The sequence below is a fragment of the Lacerta agilis genome, chromosome 2 (assembly GCF_009819535.1).
Source record: "Lacerta agilis isolate rLacAgi1 chromosome 2, rLacAgi1.pri, whole genome shotgun sequence".
Lineage (NCBI taxonomy): Eukaryota > Metazoa > Chordata > Lepidosauria > Squamata > Lacertidae > Lacerta > Lacerta agilis.
In genome coordinates this window covers 27,608,725-27,632,156 of record NC_046313.1, presented here as the reverse complement: position 1 = coordinate 27,632,156, position 23,432 = coordinate 27,608,725, and the positions used below count along the sequence as shown (strand labels likewise).

Sequence of the window (23,432 nt, the reverse complement as noted above, 5' to 3'; positions counted from 1 at the left end):
TCCTCATTTTGTTTTGCCAAAAGAAGAGACCTGCTGCCAGCCTCCTTCTCTTGATGCAGGCCACTTACAGTTATTTGCACTTACAACCCAGCTGCAGGAAGATCTGCACCACCCTGGAGAAAATATTGCAAGTTAGCCATACTACAGTTCTACAGCCGTTGGCTTTCACTGAATCAGTCCCCGAGGGTCTGGCCAAGCCTGGGGTTCCTGAGCAGCTGAAACAACCACCCGCCTTCCTAACCCTGCCACCCAAGGTGTTGTTAGGGGACGGCTCATGGGACCTGAGCTCCAAGTCTCTGGGCTGGGCCTCAGATCTGTTGCCCCTTCACTCTCCTAGGTGCGTTTGTGTGCTGGCTAGGTGCCCTGCCTCCTGCCATCTTAAGGTGCTTCCCGACTGTTGCTCTTTCCCCATGGGATTCAATCACATGCCAGCAAATTCAAACTGAGCAGTTAAGGTGGATTCAGTACTTTTTTTTTGCAAAGCTGGACTTCTTGCAGTAAGTGGGGAAACACACTGAAAAGTATGGGGGCAATGATTGCTTGATGGGGTGTTGTATAACCAACGCTCAAGAAATAGCTGACTTTGTCTAAGCTCCCTGCAAGCTTTGAGCAAACCAATCAGGATGGAAGCTCAATAAGCGGGTTTCCTGAAAGCAACCCTAATTTGCCCAAACACGTTCTATACATTTATGCATTTATGTCATATGTGCTGGTCCCGTGGGTTACCCGAGAGGCGAGTAGTAGCTGAAACTGGGTGCAGGGCAGGGAGTTGGGCGAAGTCAGGAACAGGTATGCAGGCAGGGAACCAGGGCGGGTCAGGAGCTCAGGTAGGAAAGCAGGACGGGATTCAAGCAGGAACACTGGCAGGAACTGGTCACCAACAATGTTGCTCCTGCAATTTGGGGCTGGGGCTGGCTGGCTTTTATCTGCCCCGAGGCATAGGGCGGCCCCGATCCTCTGGTGGTTCGCCTCTCCTGGCCTGGAGGCGACCACTCCTCCTGCAGGAACTTAGTTCCCCTTGCCTCTCTGCCCTGAGCCTGTGCAGCTCAGGAGAGGCTGGAGGGTTACCAGACCCAGAGGCAACCTCAGCTTCCCCTGACGGGGCTGAGAGTGGAGCACCTGCAGGCAATGGGTCTTCCATCCCATCAGGAGATGCCTGCACCTGAGAATCCAGCACAGGTGAGGACCCTTCAGACTCAAGCCCGGCTCTGCTGGTTCTGGAGGTGGGGAATCCTGTGCAGGCTGGGATCCCTCAGGTTCAGCATCCGAGTCCGAATCCCAGGCCATCACATCATGGGCCTGTACAATGCACCTGATTTGTTCCTCTGGTCCATGGCTTGTCAGGGAAGAGCACAGGGGGAGAAGGGATTTCTGACGCTGATTATCCTATATGTCATCAGAATTACTCACAGCTTTTTGAACCATATTGTCCGATCCCATTCAGCTAGCTGAGAGAACCTGTCCCTATCCACAGCTCAGCTTCATTCCCAAACTCCTAAGGAAAAACACATCGGACCCAAGGACATGAGCCAAGAGCCTGTAACAGTCCACCAGGATGTAAAAAAATTAAGAGCTTTTGGGAATTCACATTGCCAATGAAGTTTTATAATAAATAAAGGAAAAGTCTTGCTTTATGTTTTGTTCATAACTAACTTATATGCGTAACATATCAAGGGTAAGAAATGGACATGTGTATAGTCAAACTATTTTTTTAAAAAGTTCAGAAGCTGTGGATTGATCTTTCCTGCGTCTCACTACTGAGCTTTTTAGACATGTGCCTAATTCTGTGCATGCATACCTGAGTATAAAATGCAAAGTGAGAATAAGCCCTGAGGGGCATCTTGCAATCGTTCTTTGTAGAAAGATCTCTCTGTCTCTCATTTTCATCACTGATCAAAAAGTGTGCCCCCCACCCTTCAAATTGGCACGAGGGAGGCACACAGGCCTAGTTTATGTAATTTATTCCTTCTCATACAAACAGCCCTGGCCTTCTGCAATATGCATTACTGTGGACGGTCCTAATGTGTGATCTAAATACAGTCTTACCTTGGTTCTTGAACAGAATGCGTTCCAGGAGTCCGTTCGACTCCTGGAACCGTTCGAAATCCAAGGCACAGCTTCCGATTGGCTGCAGGAGCGTCCTGCAGCCAATTGGAAGCAGCGCCGGATGTTTGGCTTCAGAAAATCGTTCAAAAACCAGAACACTCACTCCCGGGATTCAATCAGTCGGGAGCCGATTTGTTCGGGAGCCAAGGCGTTTGAGATCCAAAGAACGACTGCAGTCCCCAGTACCTTCAAATATAATTCCTGTGGCTGTTTCAGCTGCTGAGATGGTGGAAGGTGCTGCCAGTTATATGTAGATCACATATTAGCCTTGAATACACAAGCTTGGAGAGGAAGGTCCAGCATTGTTTGTACAGGGTAAGAAAATTGTTGTGAATGGCAGCTCCCCCCCCCCTTTTCTTTTAAATTGGGCCTATGAGAACACCCATTTTTCAAAAGCACACAAGCCACTTCTATTCATTATAATGCTGTTACCAAGCCTAGGCAGGGACTGCCTTTTCCAGTCTTCTTTGCACATGCTCCATTACCATTCTTAATTCATACTGTATTGCACTTTCACAGTCCAATTGCCTTTTTTTTTTGGCAAGTGTTATCCCAGCCAGCCAGGGAAGCTGTGAGTCAGGCTCACGTGTTCAGGGACTGGGCAGCAATAGTGCTGGTCATTCTCTTGGACTGCAAATGCATTTCGTGGCCCCGTCTTTTAAAGTAGATTTGCCAAGCTGGTGCCCTTCCGATATTTTAGGCTACAACTCCCATCAGACCCGGGCAGCTTGCTGTTGCTGATGAGAGTTCCAGTGCAGTCCAAAAGGCTTGGAAGGGCACCAGGTTGATGAAGGCTGCTTTGAACCAAGCCTGGATACCAGAGGGCAAAGTTTCCTATAGCAAAGGGTTAGTGTATGATGACCTTTTCTAATTTGGGTCTACAAGTACCATTTGAAGTAAAACAGAAATTCAGATTCATTTCGCTGAAGTCAGTTAAACAAATATCATACAGCTTAGAATGTAAGAAGAGCCCCGCAGGATCAGACCAGAGATCCAACTAGTTAAGCATTGTGCTCTCACTGTGGCCAACCAGATGTATGTGGGAAGCTTGCAAGCAGGACCAGAACACAACAGCCCCGTCCCATTGTTCTCCAGCAGAATTGTATTCAGATTTATGTGGCTTCTAATACTGAAGGTAAACATACAGCCGTCATGCTATTGGTAGCCTTATCCTTCATTAATTTATCTATCCTAATGCTCTTTCAAAGCCATCTAAGTAGGTGGCTATTACTGACTCCTATGAGATTGAATCTCATAGCATAACTATGAGTTCTGTGATTTTCCGATTTTCAGCTTCACTGCATGTCCCTGAGTTCTAGTATTTTGAGAGCAAGAGAAGCTTCTCTGCTTCCACTTTCTCTACACCATGTATTGCCTTTCTTTCTAAATTAAAACACCCTAATGTTGTAAACTTTCCTCTTAAGGGGAGCTGCTCTAGCAGTCATTTTGGTTGCCCTCTTCTGCACCTTTTCCAGTCCTACATTAAGTCTTATTTGAGGTGTGACGACCAAACAGCATTCCAACTGCAGTCGCACTACATATTTGTATGAATGCTTTATCATATTGGCAGTTTTGTTTTCAATTCATTTTCTAGGGATCCCCAGAATGGAATCTACCTTTCCAGTATCAGCTACACACACTGGTTTGATATTTTTATTGCGCAACCTCAAAATCCATTTCTTGTTGGTCACTGCCAGTTACCGCCTGCCATAGCAAAAAACGCCCCTCCTTTAGATACTAATCATCTGCATATGCTAATTCATCTAAATCTATATGCAAATTTAGATTCCCCCCCCCTCATTGATTAGCATTAAGACGAAAAGATGCTGGGAGGCAAGTGAAACAAAGTCTTACAAATAGTTCTTGAATCTTGTTCAAGATCTGACCCTACTGCCTTGACTGAAGGTTCTTCCAGATGGTTACTGTTTTGCCTTGCAATTACAGCGGTTTGGGGAGTCTTGAGCAAAGCCCACTTCCTCAAAAGATCGGACTTTTAGCAATAAGGAAAGTGATGGGAAAATGCACAGGAAAGTGTGGGGTGACACTTTCGATAGTCGTCCCTCCAACAAATCAGGATCAACGCTCAATAAACAGCTCATCTGGAAGCACACTGCTACTGAGCTGGACCACAGAAATGTAAAATCAAACACTCTAGCTTGCCTGGGCAATAAGTTGGGGGAAGAGGAAAGGACAGCAGCTTTCTTCCACACAGTACTCTCCTAAGAATTTGGAACTGCCAAGCATAGATAGAGAAACACCTCCAACAAAGCTCTTGGAATAAGGCGTTGGCTTTCTCAGGAAATGTTAAGACAAGTTAACACCTGCCACTGGGGCACTAAGGTCCAGCGCCATTCATCTTCAATCTACACTCCATTCCCAGCCAGGCCCTCATTCACCCCGATAATGTGCAGTCAAGGCTGGAGTGTATTCTTGGGTTTCATAATTGTTTCCTTCTTCACCTGGCTGAGCGTTCAGTAGTATCCTGTAGATTTAAAACGAGGATGCTGACGGCTTAAAGGACTAGTGCTCAGAGAGGCCCTTTCCACATATAATCCAGCTGCCCGGTGCCTTTCTTTCAGTGGCAGACTGCCCCCCCCCTTGCACCGCACGTATTCCAGTTTTGCATGAGGGCAATGGTGCAGAAGAGAAAGCCAGAGAAGACATGGAGTTCTGCTTGGAACAGAACACACAATGAATTAGGGGGCCTCAGATTTCATTCCGTGCGGACTAATCTGTCGGGAATTCAGGCACAATGATAATGAAAGGTACAGGGAAGTAAGTGGCAGGGCTGCTGAAAGATCCTGTAAGTTGTCCTAACCTCCACTCACAAGACACACTCCCAGGATAGCAGGCGATGGTTCACCTGTAATTCCAGCATATTCCACTTCCAAGTAATACGTACAAATAAGAGTTGGCTCTTGCCCGGCCGACAGAGATCTACTGCTTCAGCTGCCATCAGCTGCGATTCCAGAGAACAACAGGGTGGAGAGACAAGGTGCCAGAGAAGCCTGCAGAGCCACACACCTTCAGTTAGGCCATGGCCCCTTAGTGGCCTTTTAAGCATAAAAACCAGAGAATTCACCTTGCTAGCAAGAGCACTTCGAGGAATATCCTCGGGACAGATTAACTAAGAGTCCATCCAGAGCGCATAGCGAAATCCTAGAATTGGGGAGGGGGGTGGAACAGGAAAATAAATGCAAAGCCCCGCTCCCACCAGCCAATGAGGAAGTAGCAAAACCCCTTGCTTGCCAGCACCACCTCCAAACAGCCAGCAAAACTGTGGAAACTAGCAACAACATGTAAACGAGGCAACCGGGACTCACCCAACACAGATCCAAAGCAGGGACCTACCCAGAAATACATCATCATGCTGGCAGCCGGGATGTCCACAGAGCCACAGAGAGGTGATCCGGCCCAGGCCGCTGGGTGTCTCCCCGGACCCCTGGCTCTCTACGTCCTGGGATGCTGACCGGGGTTTCCCCCCCTTTCACAGGCGCGGTCCCGTTGACACCAGATGCAGGCCACCGCGTGCCTCCTCGGAGATTGCCATGGGCAAATGACGTGCCAACTTGGTGAAGGAATCGCTGGTGGGGTGGGGTGGGTTTTTTTTTTTTTTTTGGCAGCTTCCAGGAGGGCGGCAGCTGAGACGAGGGAGCAAGACCCTGACAACAGGAGGTTGGGTTTTTTGTGGGGTTAACCACGAAAACACCAGCCCCTTGGAGGGAAAAGGGAGGGAAGCAAGCCAGACCTGTTCTTCCCACAGAGTTCCCGGAGCAGGGCGGGCGGGCAGGCTGGCTGGCAGCACGGGGGTTGCTGGCCGGATGTGTGGCTCCAGTGAGAGGAGAGGCGCCTCAGCTCACGGACAAGCGGGCTCATTTGACAGGTTGCCGTGGATGGGATGGGTGGGGGGTGGAGGCTCTGTGCCGTGGGGATGCGTGTTATGTATGTGTGTGTGGTTGTGTGTGTGAGAGAGAAAGAGAGAGAGAGAGAGAGAAGCAGCTGGGAGCGGAGGCTCCCGCCGCTCTGACACTCTGCAGTGTATGTCCTGCCTCAGCATTTTCCAAGCTACCCTGTCAATAAGGAAACTGGCCGCTCATGTAATTAACCTGTGAGGTGCCAGCTTCCTCCCTGCTGGTGCCGAGCCTCCAGGCATTCTTGCTGCTCTCTGGCCCTTGGCTTGTTACTATAAGCAGGTCTTGCCGTGATTAAGGAGGACAAGGGCAGCTGGTGACACAGACAGCCCCTGTTTTAAAGGGCAGCGAGCCTCCAGGCTGACAAGAGATTCAGTTCTCCCAACTCCAAGGTTATAGAAAATAAAGGCCTCGAGGCCTAACTAAAATCAGACACTCGTTGTGTCAACTGTAGGGGGGGGGAGTCTGTGTCCCAAAAAGCTTGCTAGCTAAGCTTCTTTCTGAAAGGACCTGATCTTGTATCTTCTCACTAATTTTGTTGGTGCCTTGCTCACAGTCGCAGGGAGGTTTTGTAAGGCTTCCCACCCAAGCAGGGTGTTCGTTTTATCGCTGATGGGGAGAGCACATCTCTCTACTAGGCTGGGGGTTCTGATTATGGCTATGAGGCGGGAAATGGGGCTTACCTGGGCATCAAAGGCTGCGGAGTGCTGGCTAACTCTCCTGTGTCCTGTCCTTTGCCCATATTGTTCAATGCATGCTAAGCTCTTGGACTATGCAAGGGCTTCAGATTCAGGGGCATGTGCATGCCAGAAGGACCCAAGAAAGGTTAGTGGAAGCTGTACATCAGAACCCAAATGGCCTCTTGTGTGTCATGATGCCTTCTACTGTTAGCAACCTCATGCCCAAGACACTCCTCCAAACCAGAACATGGAGGCTGCCTTAGTAACCTTCATTCTCTTGGCAAAGTGCCCTCTGTCTGCCGGAGCCCAGTGTCCATTCTTTGGCAGCCCTTATTCTGGAGAGAACTCCCAGTGACTTTTAAAGAAGAACTCTCACGTGATGGCCCATTTAACTTCCTTTCTTCTCTTTTTCTCAAGACACAGGGTGTCTCTGGACTGAGGAGCAGTGAAGAGACAGGGAAGGTCAGTTTCCAGCTTCTCCTGATGGCCCAAGAGCAGGACTAGATGCTACAAAATACACCACCTCCCTTTCCGCCCTTCATTGTGACACAACACCATGAGTTTACCCACCTTCTCATTGCTGGCTGCTAGTGACCACAAAATGCATTGCATAAGAACACTGCAGCATGCATTAATGCTATATGACAGGGATAGGCAAACTCGGCCCTCCAGATGGTTTGGGACTACAATTCCCATCATCCCTGACCACTGGTCCTGTTAGCTAGGGATCATGGGAGTTGTAGTCCAAAAATATCTGGAGGGCTGAGTTTGCCTATGCCTGCTATATGAGATGCTAACAGGAAGAAAGGAGCAGCATCAACTTCAACTGTGCAACATTTAGCTCCATCTGCCCTGACGGTGAGCAAGCTGAGCACTGGGGCCTTGCATGATTCCATTGTCCCTAGAACTCCAAGCTGATGTATTTGGACATCAGGCCATATTATTCTTTTATCCACAAGGGAGGGAAAGATTAAACAGGGCAGGATACCCACCCCAGAAACAGTACAAAATGCCTTAAGTGTCAGGAATGAACCCCCACCTGATTTTCCCAATAGCACACACAATGTCCCACTCAAGTGCACTGGATTTCTGCTGCTCCTGCCAAGCCCAGGAGGAGTGAAGGCCACCTCAACCTGTCTCGTATAGAAACATGTGAAGAGGACTTGAACTGTGTGCTTGAGACAGGAAGGTGAGACTCTAAAAAAGGACAGGGGCTTCTATCCCTTTAAGATTTCACATATCCCATTGGCACAGCTCTCCCCCCAAACATAGCATGGTGGCGATGGGGGACCTGCACCTGTTAAACCCCACTTCCCCCTTCAAATCTCTCCAAGGGAAAGAGGGCCTGGTCCTTTGGGGAATAAAATCATCAAGTCAAGTGCTCTGCTCCGTGGCCTTTGATTTGCTTCTCAGTTAATTCATACAATGATTTGATTGGTCTATGGCACAGCTGCTGTTTTACATTATTGGATTATACCCCAGTGTGCAATTCTCCAGAGTTCAGCACAGTGAATAGCTATTCTTGCCCTTCCTAAATTACGGATCAGGGGCTGACATTAACCCCTCCATCAGCAACAATGTCAGAAGGATGCTGGTGTTCTGTATGGAAGGCAGGGCCGTTACTGACAGCTGGGTGCTTACAAGCCAAGACCTTGACCGCTCAGTGATGACTGTCCCAGTGACACCAAAGCCTGAGACTCTGTGGCATGCGTGTGTCTCTTGCCCCCATTCTCCATCCTTGGGCACAGGCTTCTCAGGCTGTGTACTTTTGGGGGCATGAATAACTCCAGCAAGAACATGGCACAGTGATAAATGACTTTCTCCAACATGAACACACAGACAATCCATCTGCAATTAACACACTAGGAAATTGCATACACCTGTTTGGCACCAGGCTGGACTGTCATCTTGGTTAACGACCCTGAATGGTGCCACTCAAAAGCCCAGGCGAGAAGCTCACGCTAAACTAGCGAATGAATCGAGTTTTGCTACAGACCTAGAGCAACTCCTCAGCTTCTCCAGGGTACTTTGCCCCAGAACTAACCTCCCACAGGGCTCTGCTGTTCATGTTTGTGCAGTCACAGTTGGGGTGGTTATGTGACTATAAGAGGGAGCTCTGGTACAGTTGTGGAAATGCTGAGGGCCAGAGCTTTTTTTGCAACTGGAACTCACTAGAACTCAGTTCTGGCACCTCTAGGGGAACAAGCCTTGGGCACGCTGCATGCTCCATGGTAAGTGCGCGCCTTGTAAACATTTGCCAATGCCCTAGAGCTGGGGTGAAGAAATTCAGAGTGCAAGAATACTGTGTCTGACGTTTTACATGACTGGGAGAAGGAGAAGGACTTGCACAACTGCCTTGTGTAACTGTGCGGCATCAGAGTATGGATTGGGAACTGGGGAGTAGTGGTGCCCTTCAGATTTTGAACTACTGTACTCATCATTTTGGAACATTGGCTGGGGCTGATGGGAGCTGAGAGTGCCAAGAGGGCACCAGGCTGGCTATACTTGCTCTAGTAGAAATCTTGCCTGTGCCATGAATACATTAGGTAACCTTGGACAAGCTGTTATTCTCAACCTCTCCCAAGAGCTTATATAGTAGTAGTAATAAGAATAATCCTAGCCAACCCTATGGGGTGGTTGTAGAATTACTGAAATAATTAAATAGAAGTAATATAATAATAATAATCACCATCGTAATTCTCAACTATCCACTTTAAAACAAAGCAAAAGTGAAGCCACACACTTTTGGTGTTCTGTATGGAAGGCAGGGCCGTTACTGACAGCTGGGTGCTTACAAGCCAAGACCTTGACCGCTCAGTGATGACTGTCCCAGTGACACCAAAGCCTGGTAGATCTTGGGGATGACTATCACTGTAATGAAGTGCTGGACAGCCTCTGATCCTGAGCTGTTTTTTGTTTGTTTGTGAGATTTATACATTGCTTTTTGAAGAAACACACCACAAAGCGGCTACAACATTTAAGAATACAAATCCATTTCACAAAACATTTCAAAACACATACTGTGGAATTCAAACTGGAGCTTAGGAGATGGTGCTGTCGGCGCAAGCATTTCTGCTTGTCAGATGGAACCATCTCCCCTCTCTTTCCTCTGGTGGGGGGGGGGTTTCTCCTGACCACCACCAAGCTGTTTTGGGGACTGTGGGAGGCATGTGTGGCAGTGAGGAGAAGAGAGCAGAAAGCCCCGTGGTGCTAGCACGCGACTCATTCATCACTTGTCTTAAAAGTACCAGCAAAAATATTGAGTGAGTTTAATCCCTCCTCATTTTCCAAAGGCTGATCTGGCATTGTAGCTATGTACATTTGTAAGCTATGAGCCAGGAAGCCCATGAGTCAAACCCCACCTCAGCCACGAACTCACTTAGGTGACGTCAGACAGCCATTCCTTGGTCCTCATTTGTGATACAAGTATACCTAACAACACAGGTCTACCTTACATCAGTTATTATTAATAGGTGCTTCCAGACTGTCACTAATTTGGGTGGGATTCAGCCGCACACCAGCAAATTCGGTTTGCACAATTATAGTTAAGTAGGAACTCTTGTGCAACAAACTTGCATCCCCCCCAAAATCTGAATTTTTGCAGTAAGGAAAGTGATGGGTGACACTTGCTTTTAAGCAGCCTCATCTAACCTCGCTGCAAACCAACTCAAGGAATGCTCAAAAAATAGCCGGCGTTTTCTAATCTCCCTACAAATAAGCAAAGCAGGATGAATATGCTCAATGAACGAGTCATCTGGAAGCAATGATGATGACGAAGACAACGATGATCAATTATCATCATTAATTTACTACCACCACAACATTACCAAGTGTTAGCTTCACTTCCAGGCTCTGGGATACTAGCACTGTAGATAAGATTTAGCGGATTCAGCAGATGGCACCTGACCAAACACTCCTCTCTTTTGAGATTAAATATGAACCTACGTGGACCGTTCTCCTGTGTGCATCTGCTAGAGGACAATGATCTTGTCATCTTATGCCTTTCCTAAGTGAATTATGCCTGAGCAAACCAAAGTGGTCCCTAGACTCACACTTGGGTGAATAGGGGGCTTCCCCTCAACAGCCTCCCCTTCTCCCCCACCCCACCCCCAGGCTTCCATGTCAAGGAAAGGAAGTTCTTGTGTTACCTTTGGAATCAGCCAAGCTTCCCCCGTGGTGCTCAGTCGCTTTGGGCTCTCTAAGAAAGGGAAGAGAAGGAAGAATTGAAATCAATTATTGTTATGGCTAACACACCCACGGTCGATGCCATTTGCTTGCTGACTGGCAACATTCATTCCGAACATGCGTTATTATCTTCCTAGCAGATTCCGGAAACCTGCCCAGGCTTCAGAAACAGAGCGGCAATATGATCCATGCTCCTGTTTGTACAATTCAACCAAGGAGCCAGCTGCTGGTTAGAGGGTACTGAATGAAGCCTGCCATGTTCTGGTTTAAACCTCCTTATTACAAATGCATGATCCTACATTTTTTTTTCCTGAATGAGCTCAGAGAAGCCATTTAATTTCACAACCACACTGCTGCAAAGCTAAGCTGTGGTAGGCTGTTTACTTACCCATAAGATGCAATGCTTTGTTTTGTTCTTTTACGTTAAAGCAGTCTCCAGCTGTTTTTGGACTACAACTCCCATCATCCCTAGCTAGCAGAACCAGTGGTCAGGGATGATGGGAACTGTAGTACAAAAAACCCCCCACAGCTGGAGTCCCAAGTTTGGGAAACACTGTGTTAAAGACTCAAGTTTCCCATATGCTAATATCCTCAGGACCATAAGCAGTCCCAAGCCATCTTGAGGCCATGCCTGTGCGTTGCTGCTTCCCATGCCCCCAATTCCCTCTCTTCAACAACTCAGGCTATTGCATGCCATACGTAAATGCTGATTTTCGTCAAAAGGCTATTTTCTAGTTGTAATCAGTCATTACAGTCACCGTATTTTTCGCTCCATAGGACGCACTGGACCATAGGGGCTGAAAGGGAGCCGGGTCTCTCATCTTTCTCCCGATCTCTTGCTGATCAGCTGCTGAGCGGGGCCCTTTCAACACCCCCTTTTCTCTTTGTAAAATAAAAAGCGCAATCTGCTTTTGGCCCCTGGGCAATTTAGCTCCAGGGACCACCATTCGCTCCATAAGACACACAGGTATTTCCCCTTACTTTTTAGGAGGAAATCTTATGGAGCGAAAAATACGGTATATAATAGATTCATGATCATTCATACTCATGATGATACTCCATGTTTAAGGGGCAATAAGGGAACTTCAGATCTACAGGAAGGCATAGAAGTCAAGTATCTTGACTGAGGAATGCTAACAAAGTGCTCTGTGCATCTCAGGCAGGGCCGGCCCAAGACATTTTGGCACCTGAGGTGAACCACAAAATGGCATTCCCCTGCCTTCCAGGGAAGAAAGGGTGAACAATGGGGGGAAATAAAGAACTACACCGGGATCTGCTGCCCCTGTGTTTCCTGCTGCCTGAGGCAATTGCCTCGACTAGCCTCATGTGTGGGCCAGCCCTGCCCTCCAGTTTTCTGCTTCTTGCAATCCATGCAACTCTGTGAACACCTCTGTGCCAAAGGGAGATACAAGTACAAATTAAGCGAATGGATTAGTTTTTGGAAGAGATGTGCTTCCAGCTGAAGCACAAACATATGAACAGGCTTTTCTGGAGCAACAAATCATTTGCATCTGCTACTGAGCTCTGGAGTTTTGCCTCCTCGGAGCCACAGTTGCTTTGGGATAAGGTCCCCTTTGCAAATTGTTGCTGAGGATAAGTTCTGACTCTCGCCCGCTCCTTGCACTCATAGCCAACACCACCTTTTAAGGATTCCTGGGTGCTCTGACTGTGTGACATGCGGTATGGGGATCAATTATGGAAATTCCTGCCTCTGTGAACCCAATTCAGGGAGAATCACAGCTCATTAGGCCGGTGCTCGCTTCCATTAATGCCGTGATAATATCCGCCCCCATCACTGTGGCTTCCCTGGAAATCGCCCAGAAAGCTCTCCTCTGCGACTCAGCCTGGCAGTAACAGGGCCACTACAAAGAAACTCTGTGCTGCCCTCATTCTGCAAAAAAAAACACCAAAAAACACTTGCTAAATGAAGACCCTGGACCCCCCTGTGGCTGAGATGCAGGTCTCAGATCTATCCCATGGGTGCGTGTGCTGAGATCACAGTCATCTCCCTGGGCTCCGATAAGCGAATCCTGGCAGTGGAGTGTTTGGGGACCCAGACATATTGACAAGACTCTAGGGAAATAAATAATAGAAGGGGGTGAGATGGCAGTGCCAAGAACAATTTATTACCAAATCCTCATGTCTACCAAGACAGGCACCTTGCACACTCAATGGCCAGCCATCCTTCAAAAATCTTACCAGCCAGGTCAGCTCGTGTGAGGGGTAGAGTGTGACTAAGTACTGCAGGCAGAATTTTGTGCAGCGCAGAGTTCCAGTTCACTCTTGCACGATCAAGTAAGGCAGGGATTAAGAGAGTAAAAAACAACAACCCCAAAACAACAACAACAACTATCTGCAACATCCACGACAGCGGAATCAACAAAGAAAAAGGAAATTTGCTGGACAAACAATTACAGGCAGCTAATGCAATACATTTCAGTATCACACACACTGCTGCTTATAATCAGAGCAAGAAATTCAACATCTTCCTCCTGCCACAGGAGAGCAGTCAGTGATGAATGGTGTCAGCTACTGACGGGGTCTCCACCTAAGGTCCTGAGCACGCACTCCCTTGTGATTCCTGGGTAATTCTTTCCTTTGAGATTAGCCAGTGCTTCTACTCGGGTTGGGAGAAGGGGCAGTTTGGAGATGGGAAAGGACACCCAGATAAAGAGGATCAAGGTGAGAAGACTTCTGGTTAATGGTGCTTCTTGAGCATGCAAAGTTGTAGATCGTTTCTGTTCTGCCACTGTGCAGTTATTGGAGAGTCACAAGACTCTATGTGCTGGAATGTGTAAATAGAGCCTTGTGAGTCTCCAATAACTGCACAGTGGCAGAACAGAATTCTAACAGACAGGATACACACACCAAACTTCAAGCAAGATAGGAGGTGAGAGAAGCAGCTGAAGACCAGTCTTATTTAGCACAAGTTGTTATTATTATTATTATTATTATTATTATTATTATTATTATTATTATTATTATTACAAAGTTATTTCCTCCTAATCCTTTAGTATATCCTCTCTCTTCCAGATTCTTTTTTACTTCTAATATTCCATTCTTGTTTGCTATATATTTTGGAAAGTTGTTAGCCAAGCATGTGGATGCTTCTTAAAATTTTGCAAAGTTTGCATGATGGTTCCTGAGATCAAGGAGGTTTTTGTCTATGTTTGGGTGTTGTTTTGAATCCAGATGAACCTTTCTAAACGGTGCTGATTTTAACCACTGATTTCAAAACTGCACTGATTGTTGTTGTTGTTCCTTATAATTCCCAAGCAACACTGAGTTATCAGTCTGCTAGTCTCTTTTAAATCAAGACATTTCCAGGGAAGACATAGGTACACTTTATAACTTTCCCAAGTGGCAAAACCGATGTAGAGGATTTGTCCATGGTCACAGGGGACAATCCATGTCAGGGCTTAGTACCAAATTCAAGCCTCTAGATCTAGAAGTGGGGAACAGGTTAGCCACCCCTGCTCCAGATTTAAAAATCCCTATACACTGGACCACCCCTACCTGGAAAGGCATTTTCCTAGGCTGGGTTTGTTCCGCCAGTGCGCCAATGGAGCCCTGACCTCCCTGCCACTTCTCCCTGCCCCTTCCTGTCCAGGTAAATTGAAGCAACTCAATGGTTCCGCTCTGGTTGCTACTGTGCCTAGCAGGGGGCAACATTAGAGCTTTATTTATTTCAGTAATTTCTACTTTGCCTGTCCACTCCAACTGTGCACTCAGACACTTAGAACATTCCACAAAACAACAAATATTTTAAAAACACAGCACACATATATCTATATATAAATATGTACCGCCATCACCGCATGGGCAGCAGCTCTGAGTGAACCAAAGACCCTCCAAGTAAACTATGTCCACTTCCCCATTCCCCTCCCTCTCTATTAGGCTTTTCAAGTACTCCTGTTATGTCCCACATCCTGTCTCCTCCTCCTTTGCGACTCCAAAATTAATGTTGCTGTTTAATTAAATTCATTAGCTCAGATTATCTGGCTATATAACCTGCCCCCTACCTCTTCCCTATTTTCTGCCCCTCTCCATGCACAAGCAACAGTGGAGAGTTTCTTTATGGGCCATTAAAAGCGTAATGTTTAATTTATCGGCGCATTCTCAGGTGGGTGGGTTGGCTGGTCCCAATGTCAACACTTTTAATTAAATGAGAAGAGCTTTTGCACAGGGAAAGGGGGCCATGTTTCCAGCAGCTAATCAGAGAACCGCTGGGGTGAGGGCTCTGCACAGGCAACATAAGCAAACATTGCTCTTCGCGCTAGTTGTGCATGACACATAGGGAGGAGAAAATCCAGTGGATTAAAGCCAGCAGGAGAGGCCCTACTTGCAGTACCTTACCCTAGTGAAGGGGTGGTGGGGCACATTATGGGGTCTTCCTCTGTGGTGAGGAAGAAGGAATGGACTCCACTCTGAGGTGCTTCTTGGACCTACATTATTTGCTTTCCATTGGCAGGTCAAGAGACCCCTCTTTCTCTAGCCCTTGAAGGCACAATTAAGTAGTCTGAACTGAAAGGGGTCAACTCCTTCCACGGAAAGGTGTTCAATGTTTCGGTATGAATTACGTTTTATGCTACTGTGAATTTTGGAATGTCCCCCCCCCCTACATATGTATCCTGCCCAGGGACCATGTGGTCATAAATGTAGTAATAATTAGTACACTAGCTCAGCTTGTCCTGTCTGGGTACTTTGGCCAGCAGCCACCTTGTGATGGAGGGCGAGGAAGCAGGATTGTCACCATACACTGCAATTTTTTTTTCCTTGCGCAGGTATCCCATTCATTTGCTAGTTGTAACCCTTTAGAACCCTTCCTGGCTTGGAACCAGCAGACCTCAGAGACCATTTTTGTTCTGCATGGCAACCTCTGCATGGCCTCTGCATCCAGACTACACGAGGTGCAGAATCTGTAGGGAAGATGTAAGGCCTCCCCCCCCCCCAGCCTCTCTACTGAGGTTCGTAGTTTATTTGTTCAGAGAGGATGCAAAACCTTTCCCTTCTGAAAGGCTTGTGGACACTGGCAGAGTGGTGGGGGCACTGCGTTCTTGCATTGCTTCTATTGTTGATTGTATGGTGCGTTTTAACTTCTTCTTCTTCTTGCTTATTTTCTGTAGGAAGCTGCCTTGAGCCTTGGAGATTTGAGGTACACATTTCTGAAAGGTCACCAATTTCACAGAAAGCAGAAGCAGCCTCCTCCCCCAAAAGGGGGTAAGTAGAGGATATCTTCGTCTCTCATAACATTATAATCTGGAGTCATCCACTGCAGTTTACTGGCAGCAGACTCAAGGCAGACAGAGGAAAGTTCTTTTTCACACACTGGATTTACTCATGCAAGGTTCTGCCACCTGGTTCCCATGGCTGCTTGTGGGCTAGATGCTGCTAGAATGCCAGGCAAGATGAACCTTTGGTCTGATCCAGCAGCACTGTGCAGGAACGTGCACATATGTTGGACACCAGTTATTTCAGGGGAAAAAAACCAGTGAATAAGCTTGCAAAGGCTAATATGAACATAAAGCCACCTGCCAATACTTTGCTTTCAAGGGTGCAGATGGGGAGCTAGCATGGCAGAGCAGCTGAACCAGCCAGGCCCAAATAAATGGATTTTCTCCTTCACGTGTTGGCATTACATTCTAGCGCACCCCAGAATGATGGTGGCTTCGTAAAAACACTGTTCCTCACTCCAGACATTACAGGCAGGGTGGCCAGAGTTGTGGGGACAGTAGAAAGGACAAAGGGTAATTCAAAAGGATGGATGGAGCTATTTGGAGCATTCCCTTGCTATTAATGCAGCATCTAATATCTGGGCAAGAGAAAGCTGCCTCTTAATGCCACGACAACGTCTTGAGCTAGTAGCACTTGGCTTAGCCCTGGTAGTTCTGTCACCTTTCGTCCAGGCTCCTCCATGCAAATTTCAATTCTCAGGCTTGGATTCCTTACCCGCAAAGTCCTGGAGTGGGTGCAGGCAAGAAGGGCAAGCCAAGAAAATGACATGCTGAACCATCTCTCCAGGGTCACGACACCCATGCCTGTGCCAGTACCGTGCCACCCAGCAAACGCCCTTGCAGAATTGACAGGCACGGACCTTTCCTCCGCCCTTGGGTTCTTCTCCCCAAATGGGCAGACTTCTGTCGCTGCTGCAGGCACTCCAGGAAAAGGCTGGCAGAGAGAGCCAGGCAGAATTGCTGCAGTTGTGTGTCCCTGGCAGAGGCTGCTCCCTGACACACTGGGCAACTGGGACCTGCTCCCAAATAGAACAAAGTGCCCTACTCAGATAATGGGGCTTCCTTCCCTCGGCCGCTTCTCCAATGATTCCCTTTAAAGTTAATCTTGGAGGCTTCCAATCCTCACACCGCTCCTTTCTGACATGGATCCACTTCAATTACAAAGCTAAATAAGAACCAGGAAATATTAGAAATTGAGGGCGGGGGAGGAAGGGGGTGGAAGGAAAAAAAGGGGGGAAAGGGGGGAAAAAACCCACACACAAAGCAAGTTTGCTGGGGCTGGCCGTTGGCTCGCCGAGCTGGAGAACAGAGCAGTGATGGCTCTGTGCCGCTCACTAAAAGCATGAGTGTCACTAAATCAATAATTCATTTACTTTAATGAGATAAGTACTTTGAAAACTAATTGCAAACCTGCTCCATTTACTCCAACCCCGGTTATAGGCCTTAATGTAAATCGCACAAGTGCCGCTGGAGGAAAGAGCTGGGGGAATCGTGTGTCATCTTTCTCCCCTCTTCTAAGAAAGAGAAATATCCATCATACACAGGAGAGAGCCTCTAAGTAACCGCTTCAATCAATCAAGGTGTCTGTCAGAGCTCCCATCTCTCCTTCGCGCGCACATCCCAAGCTCACCCCAATGCACCACCCATGCCTCAGAGAAGTATCTGAAGTGCCCAATAAAAAGCGAGGCCCTCAAATATGCCCAGTGCATGGTTGGAAGGAGAGATGCTTGGCTCATGAGAATCAAGGGTGATCAGTGCGCTACACCAATCCTTTGGGCACAGCAGGACAATATGTTTGAGAGGATGGTGGCGTTGTGGAGTGGCACTGCTCTTAACTAGCTCACCTAATTAACAAGAGTGCTGTGCAACAGGCATGGCTCACTGCATCAACAGAAGTATAGTGTCCAGATCAAGGGAAGTAATAGTGCCACTCTATTCTGCCTTGGTCAGACCACACCTAGAGTACCGTGTCCAGTTCTGGGCACCACAATTTAAGAAGGATATTGACAAGCTGGAACACGCAGAGGACGGTGACCAAGATGATCAAGGAAAACAACACTTAAGGGGAGCAGTTGAGGGAGCTGGGTATGTTTAGCCTGGAAAAAAGGAGATGGAGGGGAGATACGATAGCCATCTTCAAACATCTCAAAGGCTGTCACATGGAGGATGGAGCAAGCTTGTTTTCTCCTGCTCCAGAGAGTAGGATTTGAACCAATGGATTCAAGTGGCAAGAAAGGAGATTCCGACTAAACATCAGGAAAAACTTTCCGACAGTAAGAGCTGTTCGGCAGTGGAATAGACTCCTTTGGAAGGTGGTGGACTCCCCTTCACTGGAGGTTTTTAAGCAGAGGCTGGAAACCCATCAGCCATGGATGCTTCAATTGAGATTTCTGTATTGTTCTAACTCTACAATTCAATGATTCTATGATTCAGTGCACAGAGTGCTGGAGAAGGGATGGGGAACCTGCGGCACTCCAGATGTTGCTGGACTACAGCTTTATCTCTCTTGCTTGCTTGCTGGCCAAGCTTGCTGGGGCTGATGGCATCTGGCGGTCACAAGTTCTGCATCCTTGCTGTGGTCACAAGCCTCAGGGACCACCTCTCAGTTCTTGACAGCTGCAGTTTTCAGCCTTTGCTATCTTCCGGACACATCAGGTGGTCGTGTGCATGATTCACCCACATGCTAAGCTCACACACCAGCTTTTGGTACACCTCTGTGTTTGCTAAGTCCAGCTGAGTGCGAGGTAGTAGCATGCAACACATCACTGCAGGCTGATGTGCCTGGAAGTCATCATGGGGGTAGCTGGAAACTGTAGATGCCACGGGCTACAGCTGCCATGGAGAAGGTCAGGAGAACAGGTCTTCAGAGGAGGAGGAAAAATCCCTTAACATTTGAACTATCAAGAGTGGCAGGATGCCTTATATAGCAAAGCTAAGCAGATGCCGGGAAACAGCCAACACCCTCTGAGCCACTAGCTAGCTTGGAGAGATAAAAGTCTGGCAAGTTCTGGCCATGGCCAATTTATTAGTTTCTTGTTAAAGAGCCTAATAAATTTCATACTGCCTGCATGCCATTTTTAGAATTTGAAAAAGGGGGGAGGGCGGACAAATGAATGGATGATATAGCAAAAAGGTTAGCCAGACAGAAATGGTTTTGTGTAACAAAGAATCGCACTAAGGATGGATATGTGCTTCAATTTGTATTATAATTTTCAAAGTTTGCATATTACATTAATTATAGATCAAATCCTTGAAGAATTCTGTTGGCAAGAACCTCATTTTGATCTAATGAGACTTATGCTGGTAGACCGTGTTTTATCTTTTATATTCTATCTATCTATCTATCTATCTATCTATCTATCTATCTATCTAGAGATATAGATAAAGATAGAAGTGGATACATATAAAAGGTAAATGTTGTCTTGCAGTGTTAATCCTTTTTTTAAAAAAAACCCTTACAGGCACATGATATATTTGCATGAGTTTTGCATGCTCACTTTCTTTTCTAATGCATGTTGGTTCCCACAATGCATGAAGATGCCTGGTGGTGCCTTGCAGTGGCTGAAGGTGTAAGCTTTTCCCTTGTCTTGCCTCACTCTCTGACATACAAAGGTGGTAGTGTTCACCTATTTATTTATTTTTTGAGTCATAAGCATTACTGAGATAATATGCAAGTATTCTGTATGCTTTGAAAGAGCCACATAAATGCTATGGGGATGAGCAAGTTCCTCCGCTGCTGAAATTCCTCCCGCAATCAGTAGCTTGCTGGGAGAGTTCTTGTGGTGTTTGCAAGAGCACTGAGCATGACTCACAGTGAGCAAAGCAAGAGGGCACAGATCGGACCTTCAGTATGTATTGCTATTCCACCTGTTTCTAAAGTTCAAGAGGTGAGTATGGACTCTTGTGTAGTCCAAATGGCACCACAGACCACACACATGAGGGAATTACTGGCAGGCTCTTGAAAAGTCACAAAACTACCGGTATATTTTGTGGGGGCAGGGACAACGCAAAAACAGCCCGATGAATTCTAAATATGCTCAGTGGTTACAGACTACTGATTGTGGTGGGTGAGGGTAAAATGGAATGTAGAATTCTGAAAGAGGGCAAGGCCGGCTGGCTAGGACACTGAGCAGAGCACCCCAAACTTCATCTTTTGTTACATAAGGCTCTGAATCTCAGGGTTGTGGGTTAAAGTTTCCTGCATTGCAGGACATTGGACAAGATGACCCTTGTGGTCCCTTCCAACTCTACAATTCTATGATTCTATATATTGTTTCTAAGAATACTTCTTTCAGAACCAAGCCACTGAAAGTCAACTGTGATATTGGCATATGTGTTACCAGAAATGACCCCCTCGTATTCTGTGGGTTAGCTCCTCTGAGAAGAGCTAGCCTTTTCTCTGTGGCTTTTTTTTGGATTTCCTCATTGCACAAAATTGCATATTATATGAAACCACAGTTCTGCAGCAGTGCAAACCCAATTGTTCCCCCTGAGCACTGTAGGCTTCATTAGCAGAAAGCAATATTTTTAGCTTAAGTCACAGGAAACAATTTCAGATTGCGGGGGCACATTTTCAAGGAAAGAAGAATGCATTGCAAGTTTCTAGTGTTCAGCCCTGTATGCTATAAAATTAATCCAAGGAGAAAGCAGGCTTGAGATGGTCACCAAGTCCTTAATTCTATGCACTCGTTCAAGCGTGCATGCAAACATCAGCTCTGTTTCAGATTCCTCATACCAGTGCCTGAGAACACGCAGATTCCCCCCCCCCCCAGATTTGTCAGAAATATTTAGAATTATTAATAGAATCATGGCATCTAGTGGTTTGCCAGTTCATGCAGGTTCAACAAGCCTTTAAAACAGAATGGCCCTTAGGGGTCATATTGCTTAAGAAACACAACAACAACTACCCAACATGGCATTTAAGGGTGAGGTAAGAAAGAACCAACATTAGCAAACAGAGTAAAACATAAAATACAAAACTTATAAGGCTACAGAACAGGACCCTGGATTTCAATGATCCCTAATCCACTGCAATCATGCCTATGGGACAAGACATCCATGAATCTCACAATACCATATGTCCTTTAACTCACTTGCAGAGGCTTAGCTCCACCTACCATTCTTCATTGGTATTATAGAATAGATCGATTTTATTTGTGTGTGGCACAACAGCTATTTAAAAACACAGGAGCAGTACAGATACTTACAGCCACAAATTAGCAGCAGATAGGGACTCCTGCTAGGACAGACACCAGAGAAGCCAGGACAAAACATAGCACTGATAATATACAACACTAATAATAATCAATACAAACGAAGATTAACAACAACAGCCTGGATAGCCCCATTGGTTAGAGCGTGGTGCCGAAAACGCCAAGGTTGCAGGTTTGATCCCCGTATGGGACAACTGCATATTCCTGCATTCAGGCATGTCCAACAGGTAGATCGTGATCTACCGGTAGATCACTGGACGTCTGCGGTAGATCATTGGCTTCCCCCAAAAAAGCTGAACAACTGTGGTGCTCCTAAAAAAAAAAGCTCAACGTTTAACCTCCTCCCTGAAAAAACTCAACAACTTTGACCCGAACCCCCCAAAAGGGGGTAGATCACTGCTAGTTTTTAACTCTGTGAGTAGATCGCAGTCTCTTGGGAGTTGGCCACCCCTGATGATCCTCAGGGTCCCTTCCAACTCTATGATTCTATGATATACAGCAATATACTATTTTAGAGGGACGCGAGTGGCACTGTGGGTTAAAACCACAGAGCCTAGGGCTTGCTGATCAGAAGGTCGGCGGTTCGAATCCCCGCGATGGGGTGAGCTCCCGTTGCTCGGTCCCAGCTCCTGCCCAAATAGCAGTTCAAAAGCACGTCAAAAGTGCAGGTAGATAAATAGGTACTGCTCCGGCAGGAAGGTAAATGGTGTGTCCGTGTGCTGCTCTGGTTCGCCAGAAGCGGCTTTGGCATGCTGGCCACATGACCCGGAAGCTGTACGCCGGCTCCCTCGGCCAGTAACGCGAGATGAGCGCCGCAACCCCAGAGTCGGACACGACTGGACCTAATGGTCAGTGGTCCCTTTACCTTTACTATTTTAGATGGTCCTGTTTGCAGTCCATGATGGAAATCTTTAGAAAGTTACCAAGGTTTTTTTGAACTGCAACTGCACAGGTGGGCACTTTGCAAATGATATCAGTCAGGGTCCCACCAGCTCTTGCTCTCATAAGGTCTGCCAAAAAACAAGTTCTGAGATCTCTATGCAAGTGGCAATGCAAAAGATAACGCATGGCACCTTCCACCTTCCCAAGGCCACAAACACCTGTCAGCTGTGCACAGAGAATCCCTTTATACTTTCCTTCCCGGAAGAAATTGTTTGGAAATGAAGGGCAGTGAAAGCTTTTCTAAGGGTAACAAAAGTTAGGTCTTGAAAGTACTGTTGAAAACACTGACCTCTCTTTAATAAACTAAACCAAGGGGGAAACACTTGGCGTTGACTGGCAAGAACATTTTCATGAGAATCTTCCTCAAAATACTATGGAAGTCACTGGTGTTACATGGTTTTGCACCCTGCCAAGGAGAAAACACAACCATTCCTAAGTCAGGTAAACAGGGGTTGTATGTGTCTTTTGCGGTTGATGTTTGTATCGGAAAAAAAATGATTAAATAAATTAAAACAAAAACAAAAACAGGGGTTGAGCACCAGAGAGGAAGTTAGTTTGCACACAGAATAGGATCGTTCTAGAGAAGAAAGAAAACACACACCAAAACTGCAAGATACACAGGCTGCAAACCCAGAAAACTGATCAAAACTGTGATCCTTTGACTGGGTGCAGCTTGAAACTGGCACATCAATTCTATGTGTGTGAGAGTGGGAGCACACACACAAACATGGTGGAGAAGACACCTGTGTGTGGGTATGTAGTTAGAGGTTCATTCCTCAGATGAGTTTTTCTCTGCTGGATATAAACCTGGCACCCAATCCTGCACTGCACTCTGCCCACACATCCAGAATCTATTCAGCTGTCAAGGCAAGACAGAAACCAGGTGATATTCATTTGACAGAGTAGGAGTAAAAACCCGGTGAGCCCAGAGCTGGGGAGGGAAACCTGATGTACTGCCCAGATTCTGACACTGACGCCAAAGCTTTTTTTCTGACTGGAGACTTAATGAGAAGAGAAAGTCCATATAGGCCCTTCGAGGGGTTCATCTATCGGCTCAGCACTTGAAATGGAAAGAAAAGGAGCCCCGCCTACTCGTTCACCTCACCTCACCTCACCTCACCTCACACTTTCCATTTCTTCTGCTAGGGAACACTGGAAATG

The 23,432-nt window shown here is 46.9% G+C and overlaps 1 protein-coding gene across 3 annotated transcripts in view; it reads right to left on the bottom strand.

Moving 5' to 3' along the window:
* Positions 1-23,432, bottom strand: part of RBFOX3 (RNA binding fox-1 homolog 3) — a 329,050-nt gene that overhangs the window by 78,075 nt on the left and 227,543 nt on the right. The window contains exon 3 of one of the 3 annotated variants that reach the window (XM_033139029.1): positions 10,846-10,895. The exons of 1 other annotated variant lie outside the window; for it this stretch is intronic. Coding sequence is in view for 1 of the 2 variants with exons in the window: in XM_033139026.1 (XP_032994917.1) it covers positions 5,458-5,475 (18 nt within the window). In the remaining variant the exon portion in view is untranslated. Of the gene's footprint in view, positions 1-5,457; positions 5,653-10,845; positions 10,896-23,432 lie in introns of those variants that run through there. One more of the 3 variants, XM_033139026.1, reaches the window with a different exon arrangement.